At 50.4% G+C, this 18,588-nt stretch overlaps 1 protein-coding gene across 1 annotated transcript in view; it reads left to right on the forward strand.

The window, feature by feature from the left end:
• Positions 1-7,281: 7,281 nt before the first annotated feature.
• Positions 7,282-18,588, forward strand: part of LOC120381881 (zinc finger protein 420-like) — a gene marked incomplete at both ends in the record, with an annotated part of 94,631 nt that continues 83,324 nt past the window's right edge. Inside the window, 2 exons of the mRNA XM_039500043.1 lie at positions 7,282-7,372; positions 9,385-9,388. Coding sequence (XP_039355977.1) covers positions 7,282-7,372; positions 9,385-9,388 — 95 coding nt within the window. The remainder of the gene's footprint in view (positions 7,373-9,384; positions 9,389-18,588) is intronic.

An 18,588-nucleotide genomic window follows, 5' to 3' on the forward strand; every position in this document is an offset into this window, starting at 1 on the left:
TTTTTTCTTTCTAAGGCCCCCAACGTGCTATAAAAACTCCACGGCCCTGCATGTGCCTGGTTCTCTGCATATAAAAGCCAGGGCTGGCGTTGGAGGGCGGCAACCAGGGCAATTGCCTGGGGCCCCATGTGACAGCCCCCCCCCCCAAAGCTAATGGCTCAAGCTTTGGCTTCAGCCCCTGGTGGCAGGGCTCATGGCCCCAGGCAGTGAGGTTTGGGCTTTCTGCCCTGGACCCCCTGAAACCTGCTTGCAGCCCCCCCAGAGGTCCAGGGACCCCTAGCTGAGAACCACGGCCTTAGGGGATGTGCCCCTCCCCCACACCCAGCTCCCGGGCTGGCCTTAGAGAAAATGGCACCTTGGGTGAACTTGTATTTTGGTGCCCCCCATCCCCCCTGGCCCTCACGGGCTCCCCACCATCATGTCCAGACCCTGGTGCCTCCCTCTAGGGCTTAGTTTGTATTGAAAGAGGCGCCAGAGCTCAGCTCTGGCACAAATTCAGCACTGGCAGGGCGGCCTCACAGCAGCGGCTGCTGGCCGAGCGCCCAGCTCTGAAGGCCATGCCACCGCCAGCAGCAGCGCAGAAGTGAGGGTGGCCTGGTGTGTGGTGTATTGTGCAGCCTTTGATTTTATGTAAAGTGCAGTTTGTAATGTGGCATTTCACCCCCGCGGGGTCGGCTCTGGTGGCGACAGTTTCAAGCTTAACAGAGTGAAAGTCGCCTCTGCTACTTGCTTCAAATGTACAGTCTCTAGGAACACGCACACACCAAGGGAAGTGACCACACAGACACTCACAAGCACAAGGTCTAGTCGGTTTTACAAGTTTTATTAAAGTTACAGTTAAGGTTATGACGCCCCAAGTGCACAGAAATTCTATAAAGACCTGTGCAAAAGTTATGACTCTAGATCCACTCACATCCTGAACAATAGTATTAGGGGCTGATGTGTCTCTCATGGATTGATCATCAGTAGAGGGATGGTTCCTGCTGGAGTTTCCCACAGGGAGCTCAATTTTCCTGCTCTGGGCACCCCCTTTTCATAATGTGTTTCTGATTATACCTCATTAGCATTGACACACAACCTGTGTCCTGTGGTTAAGGCACATTTGGAAACAGAGGTGTCTTTACAGAATTTTTTTATTTAAAATTAATCTTCCGGCTAATTGTTCAGTCTGTTACCACTTGGTACCTCTTTTCCCATCATCTTAGGGCATCGGGTTATTCCTCGGTCATTTACTTATATCAGCATTTCTTAGCTCCAAGGCCTAAAACAGTGAAGCTAAAATCTTGCAGGTCTCAGCCTACAGGCCTTGCGTGTCAGCCCTATTTACATAGATACCTAATACATGGTTATTCTCGCTACAGACCGATCAATCGATTCTCTATTTAGCATACAGTGATTCCATGTGACATAACGTGTTAGTTATTTATAACACCACACAATAAATGAACGGTAAACTAAAATCACTGGCTGCCGTTCCCACCCTTCCTCCTACACTGCTGCTGTGGCCTGTGGTGCCCGGCGCTCTGCCTGCAGCTCAAGATGAGCTTTGCGCGCTCACACGGGGGCTGCATCTTGCTGGAGCCCCAGATACCCGGCAGCCCTGTGCCCGCTCCTGGCTCACCAGGGGCCACTTCAGATTTTGGGGAGGGTGCAACTTTAACTGTGATCCCAGGGGCTACTAAGGCACCTGAAAACTGAGAGTTTTTGCAGAAAATAATTTAGAAATTCACTGACGAGCTCTGTATCTAATTGTTATATAAAGAAAGATAAATATATACTGACTCCAATTACAGCCACATATTCAATTTAAAAGTAAATTTAGAACAATCAGCAGATAATACAGCAAGATATTCCCTATCCCAAGCCGTGAGGTATCTGGAGCTTTGATGCAGGTATCAGAAACACAAGTTGGATACTTTGCACCTTATTTTATTTAACAGACACGCTCTGTGTTACTGCCATTATCTCCTCTATTTTAGTCAATTGTTTTTCACTCCACGGACAACATATTTATTTAATTTTATATACGTGATTAAGGTTTTTTCTCTTTTATTAAGAACACAAATTTATTTTCTAGTTATTTTAGCCTTTATGTTTACTGATCACAATCATGTATGTGACTCACTAACATTTGACTCCATCACTGCTATTAGTATCATACTTGGAACTGCATTTATTTCAAAGAAATTTTAAGTCTCTGAAAAAAACCCCTCCAGCCGTCTCCTCCAGCCTTTGTCTAGTTTCCCGGGGCAGAAGGTGTCACCTGGGCCCATCCCCCGCTGGGCTCAGGTCACATGCTCAGCTATCGCCCCTCAAGTGAAGTCACACCCTGATATCCCATCCCCAATGCAGACAGTCCCAGTAAAACTCTCCCGCAACATCCCCAGCTCAATCCTCCCCACTCCCTCCTTCGTCACAGACTAAAAATACAATCTGAAGATAAGTGATCTTCATCTGCAGTGTCTGAAGTTTTGAGTTTAGCTAATTTTTTCAAACGAGCCCTGCTCAGGTAAATACATGCAACATGTACAGTCTGTTATTTGCCAGTACCATTTAAATAACGAATGACAAAGCACAATACGGCAATAACAGTAATAATGATAATTACTCCAGCCAGGCCAGGTGAGGCATTTTAGAACTCGTTACTCAAAGAACTGAATTTCAGCATAAGCCAGAAATAAAATGATGAAATGCACAGACCAGTTAAAGCTAAACTACCAGCACTGTCATCCTGACCGAATGTGAAAGAATAAAATTACAGAGACTACATGTACTTTGCGCATTTTGACAGGAAGTAAAAGGAAGTAACAACAGTAACTGAACTGTCTGTGGTGGGGTGTGTGTGGGTGGGGGGGAGGGGTGAGACACACCCGCTGTCACTTCCAGCCCAGCGGCACTCGCTAGTCTGAAGGCTCGTTCACACGGCAGCAGGGGCCAGCAGCCCCCACTCCTGACCCAGAGGCAGCAGCACAGAATCTTGTCCCCCCAGCTCAGCTCAGCAGAGACTGGGCACAGAGGCAGGAGGGTGGGGGCCACCCCTCCTCCCCCACACAGCACAGGAAGCTCCTGGGAGCAGCTTGTCCAGGGCAGCTCCAAGTGGGGGGAGGGGGCAGGGCTGCAGGAACAGCTGCAGGGGCAGACAGCTGAAGAGAAGTGTGGGGAGGAGAGACAGGACACCCCTGTTGGAGGAACCCCCACAGCAAGGCCCCCCTGCACTGTCATGTCATGTCATCTGCCCCCCACTAAGTCTGGCCCCGTCCAGCTCTTCACAATGAGAACAACGCTGGGCTCCCTGCCAGCGAGCTCTCCCTGCACCCTGCCAGGGCCTCCATCTCCTGTGTCCGTCTGTGGCTAGTAGGGGGGGATGGATCTGCTGGGAGAGACAAGGGGCTCTCACTTCGTCCCTCCCCCTGGCGTTTCCTGGATGCTCTGAGCGGGGTGGGGTGGGACTCTGTCGACTATCATCCACCAGAGCTTCCATTTGATTGAAAGTGGGGCTGTGAGTGGGGCAGCAGGTACTGAGTGTTGGACTCTTGCTCTTTCAGGGGCCGGTGACCTTCGAGGAGGTGGCTGTGTATTTCACCAGGGAAGAGTGGGCTCTGCTGGAGCCCGCTCAGAGAGCCCTCTACAGGGATGTCATGCAGGAGAACTATGAGACGGTGACCTCGCTGGGTAAGGAGTCCTGTCCCCTGGCTTATTAGAAGCTGTGGGGTCTCTAAAGAACCTGAGCAGTAATAACTTTATACCTTTATTCATCATTCAAGTTTTGACAAGTTTCCTTGCCCCCCCCCCTTTTTTGCCTTATCTCCCACCCACTAGAATAATTTTTAGACATTTGTCATCAGTCATTTTAAAATTGCATTTAATGCGTCCTTATTGGCTACATTAATCACTGTAGCTTTCATGCCTTTTCCTCGTTTTAAGAGGAAAATACGCCTCCTGTAGAATTCTAAATTGAGTAAATAGGTGTGTGACCGATGCAGGGCTTGTGTGACAGTCAGATGAGCTCATCTTTTGATAGAAGAGAATATAATGTTGTCAGTCAGGAGCCCAAAGGTGAAAGAACAGAGCCATGTGAGACGAGGAGAAGGGGTGGGGGGAGTAGCTAATTCTGTGATGCCTGGACATGGGGAAGGTGTGTGCAGGGTTAGAGTTAAGATGGAGAAAGGAGGGATGAGGTTGTGAGAGACGAGGAGGGAACAGAAGAAGCTCCCAAGATGCCGGGAGGTGGTGCCGGCTGAGAGTAATGGGAAGAAGGGGAGGGGAGTGTGGGGGAAGGGCACCTGGGAAGTGGGCTGGGTGGGTCAGTGGGAGGGAGGAGAGGTTTGGGGATCCAGAGCTGTGGGGGATCCCAGACCTTTAACCCCGAATCCCTACCCAAGCCTTGTTCTGGAGCCTACACTCCAGTTTTCTTTCTGTTCAGTTTCACTTGTATACATTTTTTCCCCAAATATTATTTGAACTCTTGACCTCCCTCTCCCACTCATTACCCCCCTCCCCATATAACCTCCCCATCTCTGTGCACAGCGACCCCGACCACCGATCCTGACTCCTTGCTGCATCCTCCCTCCCAGAGCAGGGCCCCTACCCAGGCACAAATGGGCACTTTGTTGATGATGTCACAGCCTGGTGGTGTAGCCTGTGCAATTTTTACACCTATAAGATTACGTATTGGGGCACAGCTCACCCTTGTTCATGGCTACTCACAGTTAATTGAGAAGATGAAATTTGGTGAAACACAGAAACTTGATTGAATGGAGACAGTTATAATTGAAATCATAGACAAGGATCAATCTACATAACGTACCCGTCGCTGAATTGCCACCGAATCCACGGGACCGGCGGATCTCCCGCAGGCAAGCCACCAAAGGCTGCCTGACTGCCGCCCTCACAGGGACATCCAGGGTGGCCCCCGCGGCTTGCCATCCCGGGCACGTGCTTGGATAGGAACTCACATGCCTCTCCTTTTTCACCAGGGTTTGAGGATTGCAGCTTGTCCTCCACTGTGTTCACTGGACTAATGTCCAGTTCCTGTGCGTTGCTTTCTCTCCAGGGGCTGTGAGCGGTGTGTGTGTGAGAGAGGTGGGAATTTTGGTGATACTTGTATGATGCCAATACACACCTCAGTTTCCCTCTGTGATTGGTATTGCTATGATTATAAAAAGCAGGAGACATGAGGTGTTTTCTCACGTAGCTGTCATGGAGTAATATGAATGGGGCATTAAGGACAGGCTGGGAACAACCTACATCAGTGGAATACCCAACAGAGACAAGGGAATAATTGTCACCTGTCCATGGGAGGATCTCCTCTTGGCTGAGTGAAGCACACATGGACTCGTTACATTTTTGGGAGCAGGAATAACTGGGCTCATAGACGCAGGGAGCTCTACTGGAGCAAAGACAAACGGACAGGTGCAGTTAAAGGAAACCAAAGCGTTTTCTACAGAAGCCTGGCTCAAGGGCATTGGCCAGTATGGACTATATTGTCTTCTTCATTTCCCTGTGCTAATCTAAGGACTTTCCAGTGCTGTGTTTCGGTTCACTAATGAACCCTGCTATGTTTTAACAGTCTGCCCAGTGCCACAGCAAAAACTTGCTCTGTGCATTGACTGAGGAACAGTCTCTGAACAGGAGTGTCATTCAGCTGGACCTGCTGGCAGAGCTCACAGGTTGAAGTAGGAGTGTTGAAGCCAGAGGCTTCCCAAGCACTGTTTAAAAGCCCAGGCATTGCACAGATCCCATGGATCCATGACAGTGCCAGTGTGCCTAATGGGGAAAGGATATAAAACAAGACAAGGATCTAAATGCATATTTTGCATGGTCCCCTCATCAGTGCTCATGGGAATCCCTGATCATTTCCAACGTGTATTAAAATCTTCCTTAAAAGCTCACCTCTTAGTTACCAGGTCATGTCAGTTATGTCAGAGGCCTCCCGCTTCCCTGGTTCTTGTCCGCAGACAGCAAGCAGCAAAAGACCAGAAGTCTGAAGCACAGACAATGCCATGTAAGAGAAGGCCCTTACAAATACAGACAGTGATTTTGATTCTCTCTTTTCACACTCCTGTAAGTAGCTAAGTGATAAAAAATACCCCTAAGTTCTTAAGCTATAGGCTTTACAGGCAGGCCTGAATATCTCTATTCTAACAGTGGGTTCTACCCCTTCCCCCATTCTGTGTCTGTCTGGTCTATTTAGATTGTAAATTCTTCAGGGCATGGGCCATCTACTATTCTCTGTTTGTACTTTGCCTAGCACAATGGGGACCCACTGTTAGTTTGTTCTTAGGCATGAAGGTAATGCATATGATTAACAACTCTCCTGCCACTTTGAGCCAAGGAAGCTGGCCTTGTGATGTTACTGCTTAAAAATGAGCTGGGGGTAAAACCATGGAATATTCTTTGTGACAAGTATCCCACAAATTCCACTGACCTCCCTTGTTTTCTTTGCCTGGAGTAGGGCTTCCAGATTCCAAACCTGATGTGATCTCGCAGCTGGAACGAGGGGAAGAGCCGTGGGTCCCAGATCTCCAGGGCTCTGAGAAAGAAGTGCTCCCGAGAGCTGCCTGCAGAGGTGAGGACTTGGTTAAACCAACTCAAAAACTGGCTGTGAATTCAGGAAACATTTGGGATGCCCTACAAAGACCCTGTGAGCTCTCCAAGTTCAGGATTGTTCCTGCAGATGTGGAATCATTAGGCAGATGTGACTCATGGCTTCCCACCTATACTCTGACAAGTGGCAGCAGGTCCCTGCCCAATGTAGCTTTCCCCAGAGTGTTCTGGTGAGATGCGGACTAAAGCTGATCCTTTCCTCTCTCCTCTGGGGAAGGGTTTGGGGAAAACCAGCTCCTGGTCGGTTTGATCTTTCCCACACATATTTTGGTTTGTTCATCCCTTTTACCATTCCTCTCTCTGACATTTCCTTTCTCTCCGGTGCAGGGAGTGACCTATGTCTGGATTCTCTCTGTCTCCCATCAGGTGATGGGCTGGTGAGTGAGAATGAGGAGCAGAAACCCCAGCAGGAAGATGCTGAGCAACTAGAACCACATGGAACGTTGTCAGGAAGATCCAAAGGAATGTTTCCGGAGTTGTGCACTCCCAGAAAAAGAAACAGGCTGTGAGACTCAGCAGAGGTCAGAAGAAAACTTAAGTAGTCTCTCAGACCTTATTCCACACGAGAGAATCAACTTGGAAGAGACACGCTACACATGCCACGAGTGTGGGAAAAGCTTCAATGGGAGCTCAGACCTTGTCACTCATCAGAGAATACACAGAGGAGAGAGACCCTACATGTGCTCCGAGTGCGGGAAAAGCTTCAGTCAGAGCTCTACCCTTATCACACATCGGAGAATCCACACAGGTGAGAAACCTTATGGATGTTCTGAGTGTGAAACACTTCATTGATAGTTCAACCCTCATCTCACATCAGCGAATTCACACAGGAGAGAGACCCTATACGTGCTCTGAGTGTGGGAAAAGCTTTAGTCGGCGCTCACACCTTATCACACATCTTAGAATCCACACAGGAGAGACGCCCTACACGTGCTTTGAGTGCGGGAAACGCTTCACTGATAGTTCAGCCCTCATATCACATCAGAGAATCCACACAGGGGAGATGCCCTATACATGCTCCGAGTGCGGGAAATGCTTCAATTGGAGCTCACACCTTATCAGGCATCAGAAAATCCACGTAAGAGAACTGTAATAAATGCCTTGACTAGGGCTGAGCAAAGATTTTTTTTTTTAAATCACATTTGCTAATTCCCACATAGTGATCTTTGCACCACCTTCACCGTAGTAGCTCAGCTCCCCCAGATGAGTTGCCTGCTTCTGCCTTTTCCAGCTCACCATTCTTTGGGGTCAGTCCTATGATTTTTTCTATTGAGTCGTAGGAGTGTATGTCATAGAACCATAGAATATCAGGGTTGGAAGGGACCTCAGGAGGTATCTAGTCCATTCTCCTGCTGAAATCAGGACCAACCCCAACTAAATCAACCCAGCCAGGCTTTGTCAAGCCAGGCCTTAAAAATCTCTCAGGATGGAGATTCCACCACGTCCCTAGGTAACCCATTCCAGTGCTTCACCACCACCTTAGCAAAATTAGTTTCCTAATATCCAACCTAGATGGCTATTATTTGGGAAATACAATCTCTATCTAGGTAGAGATGGGAAACATGGAAGTGACATTTCTCTTCAGCTCACCCCTGGGAGATGCTGCAAATGTGTAGAAAATGAAATCCGTGTTGAATGTGATATAGCTGCAGAAAGATACCTATTTTTAATAGAGACCTGACATTTGTTGTCTTACAGGGATTCTAAGTTGCACCTGAATTTAGTCCCTATTTTAAATCTGTGCCACCAGATTAAAGAAATAAAAGGGCACAGTTGGGGGAGTTGTACCTCACTGTCGCTACTGATCTGTTGTGAGGTTAGTGAAGAATTCTACGCCAGAGAAGTGTAAAATTACTCCAAGTAAGGTCAAAGAGTTGACAAGAACTCAGGTAGAAATTGCAGGTACTAGTGGTTGATTTTCACCCCAGAGATGGAAGCTGTGGTGTTTTTAGAATCCTGCTCCCTAGTTAAGTGGCATTGATCACATTCCTAAAGGACGCCATGATTAAACTGGGCACAACTGTCTTTTACCATCTGGCTCCAAAGTTAGACGAAGCACAGAGAGAAACAGCTGATTACTTCAGAGCCATTCCATGCCTACGGGTCCCAATCTGGCTGCCTTGTTGACAAGAAGCACTTCCTTGCTAGCCAAACAATGGTAGCCAATGAGGGAATGTATCAGATGTGAAGTTCAGACTGCAGGATACTTGAATGCTGAGTCCAGAGTCTGTGAAAATAGAGCACAGGTGGTTGTAATTCCTCAGCATCTTCCTGCTGGGGTTTCCCCTCCTCATTCTCACTCATGGTCCCATCACCCGATGGGAGACAGAGAGAATGAGACATAGGTCACGCCCTGCACCTGAGAGAAAGGAAATCTATGCCAGTACCTGGTTCCTAAACTGCAGCTACAGTTCCTACTCCGGGCAAATCCAAAGCCCGAGAGGTGCAGAGATCCAACCCCTTATTATCTTAGAAACGTTTTGTTCCCTTTTCTATTTTTGTCTGTTTCTTTTTATGAAGTTGGAGAACTCCCAGTCTTTCTATTTCATTGGGGTGTAACAGTGCGGCTCGGTGAGGGTGTGAACACCTCTGAAATCTACAACGGGAAGATGCTAGGAAGAATAGTTCCCCAAATCTTAATAGCCTTAAAACCCTGCCCTATGAAATGACAGAATGCATGCGCCTCACCCGTGCAAGCATTGCAAGGAATTGAGTGGTCAGATACGTACTGTTCAGCGAGAGCTGTTTGAATTCTTTTACTAATGTGTCTCTCTTAAGGTCTGTATGTATTTTGGGGCGAGAGGGCGAGGAGAAGTATTAGCTACATAATAGTGAAATCTAAGGAGAAAACTAATTAGCTTTGAGGTTGTGAGCTAAATGTCAGCAATGATTTTGTTTCGGTATTGAAATATTCAGCTGGGTAAATCTGGGTTGCACTCCCTGGGTGGAAAATCTCTGACTGGGGTTTCGGCATCACTAAATGTGCACCTGCCTCCTTGGGTTGCTCTTTCAGGATTTATAGGGGTTGGTTTTTCTGCTGTATTAATCTGATGGTTGGACTAAATTGATGACTTGATTCCAGCGCAATATCCTTGTTAACTCATTGATTTCCTGATTTGACCTGAACTTTATCACTGTGTTGTTTAACCCTTAGCTGAGTGGTGTCTATAGTCATTTAGCCTTAGTGACGTGCGCTCTTGGCTTTATTTGTTCATGTTAATAAAACCTGTAACTGGGAAATTGAGTCATTTCTTTCAATAAGCAACGGGGGATGGAACTTTTCTTTGTGTATTTCCCTTTAATTCAATCTCCATTTTCTTCATTTCACACTGTTCTAAGTTAAGGAACGTGGAACAACAAAAACTGACACAGACCTGTTACTGCCCCATTCGGTGCCCATCCAGCAGGAGCAGAGAACAAACCCCTCCTGGAGCCGGGATTGTCACACTGGACTGGAAATACAGACGCGTGTTCCCAAGCTTTGCTGTCTTTCTCCAATCATGGCATAAGGGTGACACCTACACCTGCTTGTAATCACTCCTGGCAGGAAGGAGACCCCTATGTGCATTGCCTTGGGAGCAGGGGGATCTGGGAGACACTGGGGGCTATTTACCCAGAGCTCAGGAGCAATCTGCTCAGGGGTGATGCAGCAGAAAAGAGCTGGGTGCTGCTTTCCCCACTTATTTCTCCTTATTCCCTTTCAGTCTCTCCTCTTTCCCTTTCTTCCCCCTCCCCCACCCTCTGGCAGGGAGACTTGGTCACTTCCCTGCTCCCAGGGGCGCTCACTCTCCCGTAGCTGGATTGGCCCCTGTGAGCGCTAATAGGAGCGAGAGCCTGGGTGCGGGTCAGTCCCTGCAGCGGCTCTGGGACACACAGGGGCAGGAGGAGGAGCAGAGATGGGGCTAGTTCCCACCTCAGACAGTCCCTGGCCCGGTGAGTGCGGCAGCTGCAGCCTGGGTTGGGCTTGAAGGAGCCAGGAAGGGGCTGGAGCAGTGGGGGGCTGGTAGGAAGGAAGCAGGAAAAACAAGGAAAAGAGCCGTGGGGCACCTCCTGGTGGCTGGGCTTTGTAAGGTACGAGTCACTGCTGATGCTGCTGCCTCCAGTGTGCGCTGGGAGCCGGGGCTGAGCTCCGGGCTGCTGATGCGGCCCCAGAGGGGCTGCTCCAGGGACAGACTTTCACTGAAGCACTTTCTGTGCCCATCCGAGGTGGGGAATTTCTCCAGCTGGACCCAGTCCCAGGCTCTGCTGCAGCCCCAGGCCAGGGGCAAGGGCCAGAGGGACCCCAGGGGCAGCCCTGGGTGGGCAGAAGAGAGACTCCACACACAGGTCCCAGAAGCTGAGGGTCTCGCAGCCCTTGGGGATCTGCTCTTGGGTGGGGTCTGGACAGCGATGGAGCCCCTGCCTCATGCTGCCTCAGGTGTAGTGTGAGTAACTGCTGTGTGTAGGAATTTGCTACTTATGGTGCATTGAGCATGCTCACATGAACTGAGCATGCTCAGTAAATCTGCTGAAGCCACTTCCCTTCACCCTGCCCTTTCTCAGAATCAGATTCTGCAGATTGCTATTTACAGGGTGTCATAAATGTATCGCTACGGGTAGCATAAAATACCCTGTAAAGGGTTAAAAAGCTCAGGTAACCTGGTTGGCACATGACCAAAAGGACCAATAGGGGAAGAAAATACTTTCAAATCTGTTGGGGGAAGGTTTCTGTTCTTGTGTTCTGTTGTTCTCCCCGGGTCAGTGAGGAACCAGGGCATGGAAAATACATCTCCCTAAGCACATGGCATAGAAAAACCTTAAGAGTTCTGTCCATAGGCAGGTCCCTGCAGACCTTGCTGAGTCACAAGGTGTATCTGCCTTTTCTCAGTGGGTCGATTGTAGAGCTGATGGTCCGTAATGGGCCATCAAGCAGGCTAGGCAGAACTGACACCAACTTGTCTGGCTGGGGTGTTCCCTGAAAGCAGAGCACAAGTTTGAAATACGGGCAGCATAGAGCCAATATTCATAACGTCAACTACAAAATGATACACAGTTAGAGATAGCATAATTATAATGAGCCAATCAGAACCTCTCCATAGACCCCTTGCACAACAGCCTTTCTACAGTATTGGCTGCGAATATAGAACAGTGGTCGCACCGGTGATCTATACAGTTACAGATTATGTCAATAATGTCACAGGAGGTGACACGGCATCAATGAAATTGGAGCTGGGGCAGCAAAGAGCCACCAGATGTTCTGAGGGCTGGAGAAAAATGCCTTCTAGTGAGCTATTGAAAGAGCTCAACCTGTTTAGCTTATCAAAAGAAGATTGAAAGGTGACTTCATTGAAATGCTGAAGTGCCTTAATGGAGAGAAAGGATTGGGTATTAAAGGGCTTTTGAATCGAGCAGAGAAAGGCCTAACAAGACCCAATGGCTGGAAGGTGAAAAGAGACAAATTCATATTACAACTAAGGCACAAATATTCAACAGCGAGGATGATTCACCACAGGAACAAATTACCAAGGAACGTGATGGATTTTCCATCTCCTGCTGTCATTTCATGAAGACTAGATGCCTTTCTGGAATGTAAAAGCAGCAAAGAATCCTGTGGCACCTTATAGACTAACAGACGTTTTGCAGCATGAGCTTTCGTGGGTGAATACCACAGGATTCTTTGCTGCTTTTACAGATCCAGACTAACACGGCTACCCCTCTGATACTTTCTGGAATGTGTTTGCCCCAAAAGTAGCTATGGTGTCCTACAGGAGGCCTGTGATATGCAGGGGATCAGATTAGATGCTCTAATGGTCTCTTCTGGCCATAAAGTCGACTCATTTCTGAAAAACTGAGTGTAGCATTGGGAGCAGCGTCTGATGTTTCCCTGTCTAGCCGGCTTGCTGCCTAGAACGAACACTCCTGGAGTGGGGTGATCCACAGGGAGTAGCTCAAATCTGCAAAGTGCCTGGCCAGGGGCAGGACATTGGCACAGCAAGGGAGGGGTGTGGCAGTGACATCACAAAGGCCTTTGGCAGGACCTCAGACTATTGGTCCAAGGTGGTGGGGAGGTGGTGACCACACAGAGAGATGCTGACATCAGCCAGGCAGGACCGGGGCGAGGGGCCAGGGAAACCTCAGAGACCCCTGTGGCTTTGCTTCAGCAAGTCTCCTTCTCCAGGTCTCTCTTTGAGGACTGAGAGAGTATTCGGGTTCACGGACGTGAGCGCCAGGAGGAACCTCTTTTGAGTTTTCTCCTTCCCTTTTAGTGATTTTACTAGAAAACAGCCGTCCCTGTTTAGAAGGTAAGAGCCTCCTGGAGGTTTGAAACTTGTTCAGTCTGATCCATGTGGTGACAGTTGAATTCTAGGCATGGAAAACACGAGCTTAAGGAAGCAGAATTTTATTGTGCACCTGGGATTTTGTCCCTTAGAATCACCGGGGACATTGGGGTTTGTCCTTTTTGTTTCACATTTTCCTCCATCCCTCCCTCCCTCCTTTCTCTTCTTCTCTTGCTTATTTTGTTCTTTCTCCTGTTCCCCTCCCAACACCAGGAGGGAGGGGTGTGTGTGTGTGTGTGTGTGTGTGTTGCGGGGGAGGGCTCGGCAGCTCCCACTGGGAAGTCCACCCCAAAATGTGGGGTTGAAATAGTGCTCAGGCAGTCAGGGCCGGATTAACCTTCTGTGGGTCCTGGTACCAAACATATTTGTAGGCCCCTATGTAGTCACTGTGGGCTCTGAGTGTGGGCCTGGTGGGGCTGTGCCATTGGTGCCATAGCATACCCGGTACTGAACCTCAGAGACATTTTTCATTTTGATCACACACCCCTACATGACTATATGCATTGCCATACACAGCTCCCTCAGCCCCCGGGTTTTCTCATTGAGCTGTACACCCATGTGGGTTTACCAGTGTCCACAGTGAGCAGAACTTTCATAGTGATCAAGGAAACTCCCCACAGATTTATCTCCTTCCTCATTCAGACCTTCTCTAGCCATGGCTCCAGTACCCCCCATGTCACCAGTTACGGCATGTGGTCCTAGTCTCAGCTCAGAGTTCTAAAGCCAGCAGACACCTGATCAGTTCTGACAGATCCCCCCCTCAGCCCCCATCCTGCCATGTGAGCCAGCCACCTGCAAACACCATCTCCCCAAAGTCAGGACTTAGCCCTTGGGAATCTGAAGCCACCAGCCTCTCTCCCTCTGCTCCCATCTACATGCTAGTCTGCTACCTGGTCACCACCACCTCTCCCCATGCTTGTTTCCTTTCTACTTTGGACATGCTCCCACCCAGCTGGAAGCTCCCTCTGCCAGCCTGACCTGCTCCCTCTTTCCCTGCTCCCCTTGACATTCCTGTCCTACTGGTGACCTCTGTTCCTTGAGGTGAACTCCAGTGTCTTTAGCTGCTCTAGCTTAATGGTCCCAGTAGTCACAGAGCCACCTGCAGCTTCTCTGGCTACAGCCATGGGGCCAGTTCCCAGAGGCCAGCCTTAGCCAGCTGCAGCTACGAGCCGCAGGAGGGGTGGCAATGCCAAGGCTGAGCCTGCTTGAACCTTGCAACGGCAGCACTAGGGACTCTAAATCCTCAGCCCTGGCCCTAGGCAGCTGCAGACTCTGGAGTTAGGCACTTCCCTCCTCTAGGCCATGGCTTTAAATACCTGCGATTCCCATCACCTGCAGCAGAGGCCACCAATTCCCACGCCCCCCTCAGCCAGCATCTAGTTGTGCAGAAAGTGCAGCCTGAGTGATTTTGGAGGCTGGGGTGGCAGGAGGTTCCCGTCCCTGAGCAGCAGCTCTGCAGCAAGCTCACATGCTTCCCAGGTGGGACATTAGCCGTTACTGACAAGGCTTGTCTGTGATCTTTTTTTTATCTCATTGTTAGGTGTGAGAAGTATGAACTGTTCAATAGGTTTAATTAGTTGGTTAATAAGATGTTGCTGAAGTAAATCACTGGCTTTAAAATAAGATCCAATCTGGAGCATATGAACTATTGACCCCTGGACTCCATCTCTGAGAGGGGACTTGTTTACCATCAGGACACAGGCTCAAACCAGTCCAAACCGGTTTTTCCCGCCAAAACCAGCCCTCAGCGTTCCATCTCCTCAGCACTTTTCCCGCCACAGAAGTGATATAAGGACGTGCTCAGCGCCTGCGCGGGGCCGCCCCCCCCAGCGACGGCCCCTCCACGGTCGGGTCTTCCCAGCGCTCCCGAGCCGGAGAGCGACGAGCCCCCTCGGTCCTGCCGTGAGACTGAGGAACAGGAGGCCTGTCACCCCCATTCCTGCCGTCCTGCATCCCTGGTGTCCAGCCTCCCACGGAGCCCCCGGGGAGCGAGAGACCCCGGGGGGGGGGGCACTGGGGCTGGGCAGGAAAGTGACTCTGCCCCAGGGAACCTGGGAGAAGCCTCAGAGCTGCCTCAGCCCCAGTGAGATTTGGGGGGCAGAGACTGGGGCCTGGCAGGGGGGATCCCCTGTGGTGTGGGGGGAGATGGGGGGTGTCAGGCAGGGAGGGGAGAAGCTGGAGTTGCGGGGGGGGGAAGGTCAGTGGGATGCGGGGGGGGGGGTTGAACTGTCTCTGGGCAGCCAGGAAATTCCCGGGGGGGGGAGTGGCGGGCGGGCGAAGGGGGGAGGTAAGTTAATTGGATCCTGTCCCTGTTTGTGCCACTTGCCTCTCGCCCCCGATACAAATTCTCTCTAGTTCTGCCCCTTTTCTCTCACAGTGTCTCACATGGGGCTATAAAATCTGGGGCGATTCCCCCCCTTTCCCCTCCAATGATCAGCTCTCCTGTCTCCCCCGATTTTCCCCGTTCTCCCCATGAGTCTCAAACGTCAGTTTAAAATCTTCTCTAGTGAGGGGCATTTTCCCACCCATTTTATCCGCAGCGATTTGTCCTTGTTTAGGTGGGAAATTGTTGCCCTGAGCCATTCCCCAGCACATGGCTGCCCCTGGAGTGGGGGTGGGATGGCTCAGTGGTTAGAGCACTGGCCTGCTAAACCCAGGGCTGGGAGCTGACTCCTTGCGGGGCCATTTGGGGATTTAGTTGGGGATTGGTCCTGCTTTGAGCAGGGGGTTGGACTAGACACCTTCTGAGGTCCCTTCCTGCCCTGATATTCTATGAGATGCCGGGTCTCTGCCAGGGCAGGGAAGGGAGGCGCACGTGTCCCCCATGGGGACTGCCCAGACCCCCGTTTCCCAATCCCAGTTGTTGCCCCCTAACTACCAACACAGTTACCCACAACCATCAGTTGCCAGTCACCCGCCCATCCCCCACAGCTGCCCCCTTCCTTTATCCAGGGACCTTTCAGCTCCCCCTCCCCCTCCCTTTTAATCAGCTCCTCAAAGGGCTCCCTGCTGCCCATGGTGGGGGTGGGGGAACCATCACTTTGTGTTTATGTATTGGACAGTCGTATAAAATCCAGTCCAACAGTCCCCCTTTTCCACTAGTTCGTGAACAGCAATATAAAATCCCCTCAGATCTTGGTGTTTTTCTCTCTTTCTCAAATACGCAGTTTGTGACACATTTTCTGTGCAAATCTCAAAGGTTCATATAAAATAACCTAAACGTTTGCCTCACTTCTCTCTAGTTGTCTATTTCTAATTGAATATGCCCTGAGATTTCCCCTTGTCTCTCTAATTATAAAATACCAAGAAAATCTCAGATTTACACCTTTTCTCAGATTCTTGAATCTGGATATAAAATGTTTGCAAATGTTGCCCATTTCCTCTTTATTCATTTATCAAATATTGATGTGAAACACTCAGATTTTGCCTCCTATCAACAACTGATATAAAATCCCTCTGATTTTCCACTTTCCTCTCTATAATTTGCAAAATGGATCCAAAATCTCTCAGATTTCCACCCTTTCTCTTTCATTTCTGAACGTTGCTCTCAAAGCTCATGTTTTGCCTCTTTCTATGTCATTATCAAATGTCAGTTAAAAATCCTCTCGGGTTTGGGGCTGTTCCCCGTGTTCCTAAATCCCAGCAACTTCTTCCTTCGAGGAACCTGTTGCCCTGAGTTCTTCTCCATCCTGGAGGTCGCAGGGGGTTAAATTGTCCAGAGATCATCTTTCCCGTCTCCTTTACGAATCATTTGGTCCCTCCTTTACCTCTGTTAAAATGTTTGCCAAAGAAAGAGACCAGCCACATATTTAATACCCATCAAGGCCAGAGGCCTCCCCATGTTTGAGGATCAGTGGTTCCCAGCTGGTAACAGGAGAGTTGGCTGGACCCTTTTCTTTTCTCCAGCTGGCACGGGATGAGGAGGTCACTCTGAGTGCAGTGTGAGTTGAGAAGTATCCCAAACCCCATGGCAAATGGCCTCTGTGAGGGGTTGCTTCCCACAGTGCTAAGATGCAGCCACTTCTGGGGTGGATCCAGGGTGGCCATTATTTGCTAGTGACAGGGCATGGAAATTTCTTATCTATTTTGTCCCTCCAGGCCTTCCATTCTCCTGTTCAAGAGACATCCCCCAGGGCTCCCTCTGCCTGTGTGACTGGCCAGCAGGGGGCGGTGGTCACTGTCGATCCACTTCTCAGGCACTGTGAGGTAACAGTGTTGCTGGGTGGGGGTGGGGCTGTGTGGGGAGATAGCAGCTGAAGGGGGATTGTGGTGGGGGAGGCCTCTGGGTGGCTGGGCAGGGGGTACCCTAGTGAGGTTGGTGGGATCTGGAGATCTGGGGTTTCAGGGGGTGGTTGTGATGTTCCCAGCCCTGAGGCTGTGGGTCCTGGAGGTGGGTATCGCTGAGGGCCTGGTGGCTGCAGAACAGCCGGGGTGGGCGTCTCTTGGGGAGGCGGGACAGGGGGTTAGAGGGAGCCTGGTGCTGTGCCAGGGGCTCTGTCTGGGCTTCCCCGGCTGGCTCCTGGGATCGCTGCCGTGCCCAGTGCACAGAGCTGGGGGAAGGGATCCCTGGCACTAGGTCAGGGATGCCAGGGAAGCAGAGTGAGGGGTCCCACTGAAAAGCATCAGGGGATCCCGCTGGGTGGAGGAGGGGGTCCCAGGCAAATGGCAGGGCAGATCCTGCTGGTGGGGGAGTCCTAGGCAGGCAGTGAGGGACTGAGTTCCCAGTGGGGGTCCCTTTTGGGAGGTCTCTGGGTGTTGGGGTCTCTTGGTGGGGGGAACCCTTTGGGATTCCCAACCTGGCAGTGATGGTCTGGTGGGGTTCTCTGGCTGGTGGGGCTCTGAGGGGTATCTGAGGTCCCTGGCCAGGGACTCTGGGGGCTGGGTCCCAGGGAATATCTGGCGGGGGGCTGACTGAGGCTATGGGGGCTGCTCCCGACCTCGCTTCTTCTCCCTGATTAGCTTATGCCAGAATCCTGGCTCCAAGCACTGCCCGACATTCCCCGGCCAGGCCCAGTCACTGTGATAACTTTCTAGCCACTTATCAGACACTGTGAGGTGAAATCACAGATTTTTACTCTTCTCCCCTCTTGAAAACTGCAGGAACTTCCAGTTCTATTGTCCTAGATTGTCGAGTCCATTGTCCAGTCCTTGTCCTGGATCTGGGGGATGAGGGAGGTGGGAGGGGGGGGGGTCAGCACTGCCGCACAATGGTCCCTTCCACAGCGTTCTGGACTCATTCTTTCTGAACTCTGGTTTCATTGAGACCATTGTTAATCCAGAGTCACTGTATGGAAAGAAAAGGAGTGACTCTGGATGAACAGTGGGGCTAATGAGACCAGCAATTCTCCCTGTGAGGAGGGGCTCTCATTAGCTGCTCTCCCCAGAGAGCTAAAGGAGGGAAGCTGCTCAAACGCTCTGTCCCTCTCTGCTCAGGATACTGGGGTTCAGCTTCCTGGGTCAGACGCTGCAGCCTCCATTGTGATCTGGGAGACCAGGCTTAGCTGCTGCTGCTCCCCCAGCGGGGTTCTGTGCTGGGAAGTGACCTTAATTAAAGCTGCTTCTCTGCCCGGCCCAGGGGATGACTTTCTCCAGCTGGTCCTAGCCCCCTAGGGCAGCCCTGGGCCCTGTTAATACTAAATTCTGAGCCAAGTCTCCAGGTAACTGA

The sequence above is a fragment of the Mauremys reevesii genome, linkage group 14 (assembly GCF_016161935.1).
Source record: "Mauremys reevesii isolate NIE-2019 linkage group 14, ASM1616193v1, whole genome shotgun sequence".
In the NCBI taxonomy this organism is placed as follows: domain Eukaryota; kingdom Metazoa; phylum Chordata; order Testudines; family Geoemydidae; genus Mauremys; species Mauremys reevesii.